At 45.1% G+C, this 13,725-nt stretch overlaps 1 protein-coding gene across 4 annotated transcripts in view; it reads left to right on the forward strand.

Annotated features, from left to right (window-relative positions):
- SLC23A2 (solute carrier family 23 member 2) overlaps positions 1 to 3,674 on the forward strand; it is a 275,407-nt gene extending 271,733 nt beyond the window's left edge. For all 4 annotated transcript variants that reach the window (XM_068274816.1, XM_068274819.1, XM_068274817.1 and 1 more), the window contains one exon: positions 1,370 to 3,674. In XM_068274816.1, coding sequence (XP_068130917.1) covers positions 1,370 to 1,602 — 233 coding nt within the window. In that variant the 3' untranslated portion in view covers positions 1,603 to 3,674. The remainder of the gene's footprint in view (positions 1 to 1,369) is intronic.
- The last annotated feature ends 10,051 nt before the right edge of the window (positions 3,675 to 13,725 follow it).

The following is a 13,725-nucleotide window of genomic DNA, read 5'->3' on the forward strand; positions in this document are numbered from 1 at the left end:
CACACCTTTACCCCCAACACCTTCTCCCCTCTTCTCCCTCTCTTCTCTTGTATATACTGAGCACTGGATAAATGCAAAGCAAGGTGCTATCTCGTTTTTATAACCAGCTAAAAGTGTATTTGAGAATATGCCTGGTTAAGGTGTGGCATGTCTAGGCCCTGCCCCTGAAATCATCAGACATCATATAGGAGCCAGCAAACAGTCAAATAGGTGTGCTCTAAACACCCATATACTCCCACAATTGTTGTTTAGCAGTGGGCAGCTGTCAGCTGAATACTCATAAAGGAAAACAGGTTTGTGTTTTGCCCAAAGAAACTCTGAAATAATCTGTCATACTAACACTTGCTGCAATAAATATGCCTACAACGAAATAATAAGCTGGTTTTTAAAAACAAACTACCTATACTGAGAGAACTGACGGCTGCAATTGCAGAGTGCTTTAAAAAAAATGCTAGTTGCTTGACAGCCATCCTGACTTTTCCTCTATAATAAAACCCCTGTGTCCCTGCGTCACGCTGTCCCTGTGTAGCGGAGTCTGTGCTTTTTGCTACTGCGCATGTGCGCAGCATGGACCAGGACAGCAGTTGGGACGGGGCTAGTGAGGCGGACGGATGCGCGCACACACGAGCTGCGCAGAGTTAGGAAAAAAAAAAAACAGACCTAGAGCCCGTTTTTGAAAAGGCTTGGGTCAACTAGTTGTCTATAAAATGTCTGTGTCACTGCGTGGTTCTCCTGTCTCTGTGTAGCTGGTCCATGCTTTTTTGCTACTGCGCATGTGCGCAGCTCGGACCCAGCCTCACAGACAGGTGGACGGGGCCAGGGAGCCGGGCAGGCATGTGAGCAGGCGGCTGGGTGTGCGTGCGCACTAACATGCGGCGGGGGCAGCGAGAAGCACAGACCTAGAGCCCGTTATTAAACGGGCTTGGGTCTGCTAGTTGTCTATAGTATTGAACCACTGACTCAGAACCAACATAGACCAAGTATTCTTACTTCTGTCTGGCTCCATGGACTGCAGAAGCTAAAAGATCACTATGAACAGTGTTCCCCAACCCTGTCCTCAAGGCCCACCAACAGTGCATGTTTTGTGGAAATCCACAGAGGTAGTTAATCAGCTCTGCTGAGATGCTAATTACCCCACCTGTGCATGTTTGTGGTTTTTTGCCAAACATGTACTGTTGGTGGGCCTTGAGGACAGGGTTGGGGAACTGTGACTATGAGGGCCAGGCAAGCTGCTTTTTAGATCGGCAGTGGCAGCTTTCAGATTTTTCACGGTGCAGATTTCCAGAAAATGAACTGTGAAGAACTATGAATAACTCTAAAGTTACATTTTGAAGTCCTCTGTTTGACTATCTTGTGTGTTTCCTCCCAGGTACACCTGAAGAAAGGGGCATCAAAAAGTGGAAACGTGGGGTGGGCAAAGGAGCAGCTGCTATGGAAGGAATGGAGTCCTATGACTTTCCTTTTGGCATGAACTTTCTCCGAAAGTACAAGTGTTTCAGTTACCTTCCCATCAGCCCCACGTTTGCAGGCTACCAGTGGAAGGCTCTACGGAAGAACAGCAGAAGTCGGCAAGCAGAGGAAGAGTCCGAGCCTACAGTATAACCCCAGCCTCTCTATCCACACTCATGTCTTGTCATTTGTCTCCGCATTCTCTTGCCAGGTTTACCAAGCCTTGAACCAGAGAATTTTGTTAAGTATTTTATGACCTTCTATGAGGAGATTCCAGGTCTGAGACACAGGGTGTTCTGTGGGCTTAGACACCTTATCATCTCCTTGTTAATCTTGTGCCTCTAATGCAGTGTTGTCCCTTGCCCTCTCCCTCTTGCCTTCAACCCCTAGTACTCTTTCAAGCAATATGTCTTCCGCCTGATTCCCATAATCCTCTGTTATTCCCCTCCCCCCTTGGAATCCGCATGGCTGCCTTTTCTGACATAGTAGTGGTTAACTCAACACTGCGTGAAAACACGGGTACAGTGCCTACTGACGGGCACGTTCTGGTGGTCACCCTCTGTCTCAGTTCTGCAATTCTTCATTATTTCCCTGGTCCTTGGTTTCCGCTGCCCCCCTTCAGATTTCTAGTGTACAGTTCTAGTGTACAGTGGTTACTGCTTAGGCCATTGGCTTTTCCCCTGTCCTTCCCATCCTGTCATTGCACAAGTTGATTGAAGCTGCAGGGACAGGCTGGTTTATTTTCGTTTTACATGTAGAGGCCAGTATGTCCACTAGATGGTGCTCTCTTCTAATCCATCAGCCATATCTATGGAGTTGACTTCTGATGTAGATGTGCATTTATTTATGTTGTTATTTGCACAGCCCTGATCCATTGTATACATTTTTTTTTTTATGGTTTACCGGTGCAGCAGATTCTTTACGTGTAATATTTATTTTTGCTTATGTGATAATTGGATATGCATATTTGCCTTAATGATTCTTTACTGATTAGATCATCAGCCTAGACTAGTGTCAGGACACAGTTTTGTTCCCCTCCCCTTTGTGTTATGTCTGTTTTCGGCAGTCTTTTAAACCTGTGCAAGCTACGGATGGTGTACATAATCTGTGTTTCAGGACACCTTGGAGCTTGTGCTGGGGTTGAGCAGTCGGGTATCTTTCAGAATAAAGTAAGGCGTGTGCTACTGGCCTGCTATCAGTTGAAGCGGCCCTACTACGCTAGAAACCAGTAGTGGTGCAGTCATGTGACACACAGTAGACCAGAGCTCAGCGCATGCATTCCCTTTGGTATCCTAATTAGCAGTGTATGGGTGTGTCCTGATTCTGCTTGCTAATACAAACTTTATGCAGATTCTGTGTTTACGCAGCCACCCCTGCTAAAGTGCAGTGAGAGGTGCCAGTATTTCTGTATGCAGTGTTTACCCTCCATATCCAACTCAAATCAATCATCTCTAATTTTTTTCACATAAGAGCTTTTTTTCTTTGTTTTTTCCCTTCTATTTTAAATATTGTTTAAAGCACATTTGGGGCTCATTTATGGAAACTGACAGTATGTCTGTTGCCCAGAGCAACCAGTTAGGTTTCTTTCTTTGAATATTCTCTAGAACAGCAGTTTTCAAACTTCACTGTCCTTCATATTGACGCCACTCAGACCAGTTATTGTACTGTCTGTCTTTATGCACCTTTTGTGCTTTCTTATCTCCAATCACTTCAGAAAGTCAGTGATGGTGAATGCAGCAGCAATGCAACACAAAAGGAGAAATAATCCACCAAAAAATGCATGGCATTGGGTGAAAAACCTGCCAGAAGTTGAGTATCATAGCTTCCGCGCTTATGTATGTCAGATTTCCCAACTAAACCCAAAACCGAACAAAGCAAATTTTAATAGCAATGAAGCAAAGCAAGAAGTGACATTACCTCCCCTCCTCCTCCGACCTGGTTGCACCAATCAGATCTCATGGCTATTAGAGGGGTTTCTTCATGACTTACCCAGGCCATTTGTAGAAGTCTACAAGCCATCCACAAGATGGCGCTGTCTGTATCCATAATCAAATGGCGAGAATACAGCTTGGATAAATGTTTATTTTAAACTATTTAAAGTTAAAAATGACTACCGGTATTACTATTTAGAAGATATGACCAGTTGACTTAAAGGGAAGGTTCAAGCAAAATAAAAAAATGAGTTTCACTTACCTGGGGCTTCTACCAGCCCCATGCAGCCATCCTGTGCCCTCGTAGTCACTCACTGCTGCTCCAGTCCCCCGCTGGCAGCTTGCCGACCATTGCGTACATTTTTATGCATTCCCGCTAATGCAGGAACATTAACACATACATTTTACGCATTACCGGTTCAATGCGTACATTTTTACGCATTGAACCAGTAATGCGTAAAAATGTATGTGTTAATGTTCCTGCACTAGTGGGAATGCGTAAAAATGTACGCAATGCGGGACATGAGGTCGGCAAGCTGCCAGCGGGGGACCGGAGGAGCCATGAATGATTGCGAGGGCACAGGATGGCTGCATGGAGCTGGTAGAAGTCCCAGGTAAGTGAAACTCATTGTTTTATTTTGCTTGGACATTCCCTTTAACCACTTGCCGACCGCACACTCATAACGTGCGTCGGCAAAGTGGCAGCTGCAGGACCAGCGACGCAGTACTGCGTCGCCAGCTGCAGCCTAATTAATCAGGAAGCAGCCGCTCGTACGAGCGGCTGCTTCCTGTCAAATCACGGCGGGGGGCTCCGTGAATAGCCTGCGGGCCGCCGATGGCGGCTCGCAGGCTAGATGTAAACACAAGCGGAAATAATCCGCTTTGTTTACATTTGTACGGCGCTGCTGCGCAGCAGCGCCGTAAGGCAGATCGGCGATCCCCGGCCAATCAGGGGATCGCCGGGGATCGCCGCCATGTGACAGGAGACAGCCTGTCACTGGCTGCACAGGACGGATAGCGTCCTGTGCAGCCGGATCTCCAGGAGGGGGCCAGGTAGGAGAGGGAGGGGGAGGATTTCGCCGCGGAGGGGGGCTTTGAGGTGCCCCCCCCCGCCACCCACAGCAGGCAGGAGAGATCAGACCCCCCCAGCACATCATCCCCATAGGGGGGAAAAAAGGGGGGCAATCTGATCTCCCTGCCTGCACCCTGATCTGTGCTGGGGGCTGCAGAGCCCACCCAGCACAGATCACTCAAACCAGCGCTGGTCCTTAAGGGGGGGTAAAGGGTGGGTCCTCAAGTGGTTAAGGTATTTTTTAAGCTTGTTCTGATTTCAGAAGGCAGAGCAACTCAAAGGATTTTTTAAATTGAAAAGGTTTATAGCAAATACTTATAATGTGTAGACAAATGGACATGGCTGTTGTCACAATTTGCCTTGTGCAGTTTGGGGCTGAGATGGACTTTAATTTATCCAATAATCAGGATGTTGCATTTAACGGAGAAAAAAATCACAGGAAAGATATTGCTCGGATCGGGGTGGGTTCTCCTTAAAGTGACTCTGTAATGAGAGGGATATGGAGGCTGATGTATTTATTCTCTTTTAAACAAAGCTTATTCTTTTATTATCTGTCTTGCTGTTCTTCTGCTCCCAATACTTTCAGCCACAGGCCCAGAATGAATATGCAGATCAGGTGCACAGACTTTAAGGGGAACTGTAACCCAGAATTGAACGTCATCCCAATCAGTTGCTGATACCCCTTTTCCTCGAGAAATCTTTACCTTTTCTCAAATAGATCATCAGTGGGGTCTGTATGTCTGATATTGTGGTGAAACCCCTCCCACAGTGTGATGTCATGAAAGGTCCTGACAGTTTGCAGTCTGTGAAACCTCGTTGCATTGTGGGAAATGACTGCTTTTCCCAACTGGCAAGCAAGCAATATCTTCCTCTGTGCAAAAAACTCTCTGTAAATGAACATTCCGTACAGATGACCTGGCAGACCTAATGATGTCATCACCAGTGATACATTTCAGGATGTAAATCAGGTTGAGGGAAGATTTTACAATGAAACAAACTCTTGACTAGATTATCTTTAAAGGAATATTGTAAAAAAAATAAGCAATTTTTTTTTTTTTTTTTTCACTACAGTTCCTTTAAGTCTGACCACACTAACCACATGCTTGTTTAAGCGGTGTGGTCCAGACCCAAATGAAGCCAGAAGCTCAGACTCAGAAACACATAATTACCTAAGGAGGGGGTCTTCCTAAAGCTTCCCACGCTGTCCTCTGGTTCTCCGCCTCTGCCCATGGCCCTCCTGCTGATCGGGGCAGCACTCCTCTTTTTTGGCACGAGAGGCTCGGCACAGTCGTACTCGCGCAGGCCCAGTACTGCCGCGCTCACGCTTGAAGTGGAGTGAGGCCCCAATCATATTTCTGACAAGCTCTCATCGGTAATCTTTGGGGGGACCATGTGCAGGAAGGGGGGTCCAAAAGACGGTCTGGGAAGCCTCTGACTTCCCTATTCTTCGATAAGTGTGTGATTTTGTGCTTGAGCTTTGGCTCAGGTACACTTTAACATGCTGCCTGGGGGTTGCCGCTCCTTGAGTTTCTTTGCAGCACGTATTGTGTGGCTGTCGGTGGCAGGCCAGCCACGTGGGAGGGATTGCAGCCTGCAGACAGTGGTTTGAGGACTCCTGGACTAGAAAATAAGTTGCTCCCTATTTTGTGGGCAACACGGACTCTGTTGCATTCTGAATATTTGGCTCAGAAAGGCACAAATATGTATTGAACTTTTTTCTCTGACCGCACCATCTGTTTACGAAGTGTAAAATATTTTTTTTTATATATTTGGGATAAAAAGCAGTATAACATTAATGGTGAACAAGACAGTATAAAAATACATTGTAGACACTGCTTGCTGATCGCAAGACTACCAGATAACCCTGCAAACCTTTTTTTTGTTTGTTTGTTTTTGTGTCTTTTGCTATATAGATGTACATTTTATTATTGTACAGGAAGATAGTCTATATAATCTGGCCTTTCTATGATAGAAGTACCTTTGCAAGTATTTTAAGAGGTGAATGCACTGTGTAGCTGGGTTGCCCACTAAGCATGTTACATTTTTGCAAGTCTGGTTTGATTCAGGTTAAAACCCATCTCCAGGCTTGTAAGTATACAGTTTGATGGCTTATTGATCAGACTGCTATATTTTTCAGCCAGATACTTCTGTAGCTAAGGTTTGGTCCTCACAGAGGGTTGTAAAGTGCATACAGTTACCAGTAACTGCTTCTGAGTCAATTCCAGTTGCCCGAGGCAGAGAACACACTTGATTCTGTTTTTTTCATCGGTTTGCAATCGCATTTCCCTGTACATAATTTTCTGGATTCTTTCTACAATTTTTCTGTGGTGGTGGGATACATTGTAATTACGAAAGTGCATTGGGGTTGATTCACGAAACGCGTCAGCACGAGTTAACTTTAACAAGCGATCTTGTTAGCGCAGCATGCGCTCTTAGGTCACGCCTAATCCTTTGACGTGCCGTGCGATGTGTTTGTAGCACAACCTCTCTACTTCACTAGCTTGGCCACTACTACATTAACATGTAGGAGTCGCGCTAGTGAAGTAGTGCAGTTTCGCTACAAACATATTGTGCGGCACTTCACAGGATCGCATATGGCATAAGAGCGCATGCTGTACTGACAGGACTGTGCATAGTGTGCGCTACTTAAAATTCACTTGCGCTGACGAGCACCTTAACATGTAGTGCATCAACCCCATTTTGTGGGAATAAGCAGGAAGCAATTTTAAATCTTGGGGAAGACCATGAATGGCTATGGACTATAATGGCCAGTGCGGCATTGCAGGTTTTGCTGTGCGCGGCAAAACTCGCAGGAATCTAGAAGAATCCTACAAGTGTATTCCTGAAAGCCGTTTTGCAGGCATTTACAGAACGTTGTCAAACACCTACCAGGCAGGTGCTTTGAATAGCACAAAATGTTGAATTGTGTTGAGATGTTTCAGATGATAGACAACCTTCAGAAGCTGCATAACACTTTTATTCATTCAGTGGATAAATCGTCTCCTAACCATTCGGTTAAACACCTCAGAAAAATGCTTTGCAACCTTCCATGTGGACCAAGCCTGAAAGTCCTGTTTTAGAAATGTGATGGCTTGACTGATAACCGCCTAGCTGAAGGAGCTAAAGCAGAATGGGTGGCGATGCAGCAGACATAAGGTGGCCATTCAACTAGCAATTTGACTGTATGACTATTTGATCCAATTATTTTATCGAATCAAGGGTGTTCCAGTATGCCAGATCAATGAAAAGTGGACAATATCCTGTTGAGTCGACCAAACCAACGTAATAGATTGAACAGGATGGAAGTTATTGGTCGATCGTACCGAAATCGGCTACTGTTCACATATCATTTGAATCAAAATGCTGTTGAATTTTTCCAAATGGTTCCAAAACATGAAATTCTGTAGAAGTTGGTATAAAATGACAGGCTTAAGTTCCTATCTACTTTTGGATAATATGCGGTATAAGAAAAGTTACCCAAAACCGAGCCCTATTTATTTCCTCCCACCCCTCCCCTGTTGTCTTCTTCTCTCAAAACCTTACTCTTATGCTTACTCATACTAGAGAGTTCACATCTCATTTGATCACTGAATCAATTTTTGCATTCATACCATGGAGGCACAACATCCGTCAGGTCGATGTGTGCATAGGATATTGCTTGTAGTGTGTGGGCCACTAGTCGATCAACTTTTGATCAACCACACTGAAGTTGATCGCCCAATAAATTCGACTGCTTAGTCGAGTGAATCAAAATTGCTAGACGAATGGCTACCGATAGTCTTGCTGTTCAGAGTAGAGTAGGAAAGGCTCAGACCGCTTATGAAAAGTTTGCTGTCTTTGGTTCTGAAACTCTTCAGAAAATGGTGGCTCCTGGCCAGATTATTGTAGAGCCGTTTATAATGAAGTAACCCATACACAGATAAAACAAGCTCTGCTATTGGCTGGCTATACTCGTGCTTAGAACGGAGCCCTAACTAACTAAGGCTGACCGGTGCCATGCTGCAAGGGGATCTCTGCGGTGACAGGATTGGAGAGATAACACAGGGCTGTAGTAAAGCTTTTCATCCCCTCATGATATTGTTTTACACATATCTCAGCACTTCCACAGAAAGTGTTACTTTGTTTTTCTCTCGCCTTCTCTTGTCAAAGAGGAGGACGGGGGAGATGTAATCACCTCATGACAATGTCATGCGAGAATATGATGCTTGTGTATATGTTATGTATGTATAGAACAGATCTGCATCCACCTGTGTGAATGTTGAGCCTGTGTGTAAAGATGTAAATGAAATTCCTTTATTGCGGAATCATTTGAGCAGAATATTCTGCACTGCCCTGTATAGGGAAAGGGCACCTTTATACAAGAGATACTATTGTAGCATCACCTCCCCTCTCCCTATTTTGTAAGGACAACTGATATTAACCAAACCGAGGCTTCTTTTCATTCTCCCCAGCTGCTCTGGTAGAATGGAGGGAAGAATGTGGCTGCTATAAACATCATTCTGTAAGCTAAGGTTGGTAGTTAGTTTTTTGGGTCATCCTCCTTAATGAATCCCTTTACTGACAAATCTTATAAGTGGGTTGCAGGTCCTGGAAGACCCTGCTGGACTGGAGTATTTGTGGTGTAGCCTGCGCTGTAGCTGCTTGGGTAGCTAGAATGTATAGAGTGTCACGGCTACTGATGCATGGCCAGGAAATAGGACGGTGAAGTGGGGCTTTCTAACGGGAGCTTTCCCAGAGCGTGCCTACTACCGGGAGCTGTCCCCGAGCATGCAAGGTGTTTTATGCCTGTGCATCTTATTAATTCTCAGCTTCTACATGGTGTGTTGTACCCCTACATTGCCCATTCAGAGTGTTGGCATGCCTGTTCTTGAGTGTGGTTAAAATGGAGACCATAATGCTGTATAGGTGCATTATAATTCAGAACCGGTTTAATATGTTTTACTTGTCCCCCTAAAGGTTCCCATACATTATTTTATTTTGTGGGGCGATCGACCTTTGAAACCAATAATATTATTGGATGAAAGGAGAATCTGTACTGCAACATGGCTGCCTGATCTTTTTCCAATCAATTGCTTTCCAGCCAAAACCTGTTTAAATGATGGTAAATATTGGTTGCAATGGTGCGGTTTGGTGCACGGCAATAACGGCATTCAATATTGTGACGGACCTCTGGCCGTCGCACCTCCCATAACAGTGTGCAGTGTTTAAGGATCACTTGTCCCGGCAGTGCAAATCCTGGCCTCGTCCAGTGGCACCAGCACGTGTCATCACTACATTCAATGTCACATGGTACAGGTGTTCGCTGAGATGCCTGAAGCGGAAGGAGCCAAGGATTTGCTCCTGTGTGTGGCATATGAGCCTTCACCAGGGGGTGCACAAACACTCATTTACACTGGAGAAGGGGGTGGGCAGCAGGATGGAGTACATTTAAAATCGGCGCCGGTAGACTTGGGCGCAGGAAACAGCGGTATATGGCTGATCCTGCTGCCGCACAAGTCCGGGCCGTTTTAATTACTATTCCCCCTCCAGGCCGCCATGGATAGTGGGGGAATGAAATAATTCGACTTCCAGCGATTGCTGGAGGCCAAATTATTGTGTTTTTTAAGCAACCACGGCTCCGTCTTCTGACGGAGGCGACGTTACTCACTGAGCGCTGCAATAGGAATGATTCCTATTGTAGTCTATGGAAGCGCCGGCTGCGCCCAAATCTAGCAGCGCTGAAAAGCACTGCTCCGGCAGGATGGTTTCCAATAGATTTCATGCTGAAATCTATTGGAAATCGCTGGGCAGGCAATAGATCCCTCTCTGACCAGATTAGATCAGAGAGGGATCTACCTAATGGTGGATATGGTGGCACATCTACTATTATATGGCCACCGTAAAATCTGGTGATCTGTACTTGTATGAAGAGAAAACTAGTTGCAGCCTGTGGGAGTCCCTGCTTGAAAAGTGGTGTTCTAAAATGTTCTCATAGCCTGTAAAGTATTCCCTTAGTAGTAGTAGTAAAGTATCCAGGATAAATACATTTTTTTAACCTAGCTAACAAATGAGGGTTCACTACTTTACATAAACTCTCCACCCCTTCTGAAACAACCCGCATACTCGTAGAAGTTCCTGCAGTACTCCAGAAATGATGGCTTCCGGCCTTGTGCTCGGGGTCTTCTACAGGAAACCCAAATGCCGTCCTGGGAGATGTGGTACATACTGCCAGTTACCTCACATTCATTCCTTATGAATGGAGGGCGTGTCTACAGTAACCACTTGCCCATCCTCCCCATGTGGAACCTGGGGTACAGTTATGGTAGGTTGTGGGAAGGGGAAGGGCCAACTGGGTCGTACAATCCTCTCAGAGGATACATGGCCTTTTTTTAATTTTTGGCTTGTGGGATTAATTTTTCCATGTATGGGCTTTAGAAGGCGATTGAAAATCAATAAATCAAATAAATTGTATGAATGATTGGAGCCCCATTTTAACCACACTTAATATGCATACTGTAATACCTTCACTCACGTTTATCCTTGAAAAACATGTGCATATAGTACACAGCCCCCTTCCCCTACAATTCTTCATTAATTTGTGGCATGATTTCTAAAAGGCATAGCATGGATGCCAGTCCACCAGAGACTTGTAAATATTGAATACCTTGTCAGGATACAAGAGTCATTTACTCCCTATGTAGACTGAGCATCCTGTATCCAGAGCGACAGGTTTCCAGTTCATGCTGTCCAACCACTAGCAAACATGGCCAAGAAATGGGTCAGCACCATTCCAGGCTTGCACACCCATTTATTTTGGTCGGTTTCGATGTCCAGTATTTTGCTTCCTTTCAACCAAAGAGAGCCAAGAAATCTACGCCCCTAAAGTATGTTCCAAAGATGTCATCACTGAGTGTACTGGTGGGACCTCTATATTGAACACTGAAAACTCCTTGAAGAGCAGCTTTGAAGTGACACTCTAGTAAAGGTTACTTTAGCTTTAGAGTTTTTCATAGCAAGGGAGATATAGAAGTGTTAGCAGGTTTTTGTTGCTGTCTCCTATTAAAGCACTTTTCTTATGACCATGACAAGATAACAAGTAAATGGAGATCTTGCCAGTGGTAGAAGAAGATTCAATAAGCTTCTGTCAGTATAATTTAACCGTTAACACCCTCCCCCTCCCCCCCCCCCCCCCCCCCCCCCCCCCACACACACACACGCAAAAGTTCCACTTCAAGTTTTTGTATTTTTGAATCAAAACTGTTGCTCTGCTTTCCAGCTTGGTTGTTGTAGTCTGTTCCATTTGTAGTTTTTATGATGGTACATGTTGACAGTGTTGTAGATTTCTTTGATTTCTTTCATAACATTCGTTCTATAACTGGGTTACATTTCAATGATGGAAAGCAATAATCTGAAATGCTAAGCTGATTTTTTTAAAAGCCTCAGTAGAAATGAAATGTACTGTGTGTGCCATGAACTTGGAGAGCCATAGAGGTGGAAGTATTTTCCTCTGTGCAGTAGGTGCTCTGCAGATGCTGGAGCAAACATACACAGCAGCTGACAATACACATGGACCTGAGTTACTATGCTGGTCCTAAAGGAGAGAAGAGTGGAGAATGAGTAGAAAATCTTGCAGTCCTGGACTAATTTTTTTTTTTATGGGCTATTAGGAGGCATCAGTTTGCAATCCTCACCTTGGTCAGATTAAAATGGTTTGAGAATTAGTAGTTATGTGTACACACATGCTGGCTGTGTTAGAATCCTTAAAAAAATCGAATGCTGTGGCAGGCTATATAAATGAATCAATTGGCAATACTCCCTGTAGTCTGTTAGGACAGGGGTGAAGGTTGTAACCTTTTCCCATCTAACTGCAGACTGAAAAACTTTTTCTTTTCTTTTTTGTATGGACTGGCTGTTTAGGCTTGAAGCTGTCAGAGTTTTCCAGCACCAGTGTGTACACAAAGCAGCAGCAAATGAAAGTGCAGATGTTATAGCAGTAAGAAAACCAGGCCAGCTTTAGCATTCATGCTGGTGATTACCTATCCCACCAATCAGAGACCGATTAAGGTGAAATGGGGCCCTAAGCAAGTAACACCTTTTGGCCCACCCTTGATGGTCACCTGGCTTTTTTGGTAAGATTTGGTGGTGGCTTGCATCAACTAGGCCCCCTAGTTTCTCTCCAGGCAGGGCCGGATTTAAGACGAGGCCGAATAGGCCATGGCCTAGGGCACCACTGGATCAAGGGGTAGGTGGGCAGCAGGCTATATTAGGGAAGGGGAAAGGGTCACCTGGCTACCTATACTGGAGGGAGGAGTGGTTAGCTGGCTAATGAGGGAGAGTCATCTCGCTTCTTATACTAGAGGAAAGGGGGGGGGGGGGGGTCATCAGACTATCTAAACTGGAGGAGGATGGAAGGGTTATCTGGCTACCTATACTGGAGGTGTGGGGGGGAAGGAGGGCCATCTGCCTGTCTATAATAGCAGGAAAGGTCAACAGGCTACTTTTGCTGGATGGAGGGGGAAGGGTCATCTGGACACCTAAATTGGAGGGGGAACATTTGGTTACCTATACTGAAGGGGGGTGGCTGCTGACAGTGGCCTTGGGCGGTAAAGAGTGCAAATCCGGCATTGTCTGCAGGACCTAGGCAATTGCCTAAGTTGTGCCTTGTGGATGATCCTGCTCTGGCTACCTGGCCGCATGAATGTGGTGGGAGTAGTACGCAGGCAAGCATGGGGTAGGAGTTACCCACCTCCTTCGGAATGGCTCATTCAAACATGGCTGCTCTGCAAAACATACTGCAGATGTAAGTATCCACTTCCTGCTGCTCTCACTGTACAGGTTAGTATTGTCTACATGGTTATTAGGATGGGTACCTTTGATTGATTGAACCCTTTTTATTTATTTTTTGAGTACAGCAAAGCATAAAATGCGCTGTAGGAATCTGCAGATGGCATGAGTGAGCTCCCATAGACCGTGCTGGCATGGCCCCTCTTAGTCTAGTATGTAGCATTGTCCATGTGACACTTTATAATAGCAGTCGTTTTCATAGCTTCATACATTTCTGGCTTAAAGGCTAGTTTATAAAGCCACTGCTTTCCTTCAACTATGTAGGACGGAGCTCGTGGTTCTGATCCATTCACTGACTCAGCCTTGTGTAAATTGGATTTTTGTACTTTGGGATATAACCAAACAAGACTATAAGAAGCATGTAGCCTGAACATCACCCTTGAAAATCACCTTGATTAAACTTTCATTGGCTGAGCACTACCGTGTCAGAAAACAGATACCGCCTGACCT

The sequence above is a fragment of the Hyperolius riggenbachi genome, chromosome 3 (assembly GCF_040937935.1).
Source record: "Hyperolius riggenbachi isolate aHypRig1 chromosome 3, aHypRig1.pri, whole genome shotgun sequence".
Classification (NCBI taxonomy): domain Eukaryota; kingdom Metazoa; phylum Chordata; class Amphibia; order Anura; family Hyperoliidae; genus Hyperolius; species Hyperolius riggenbachi.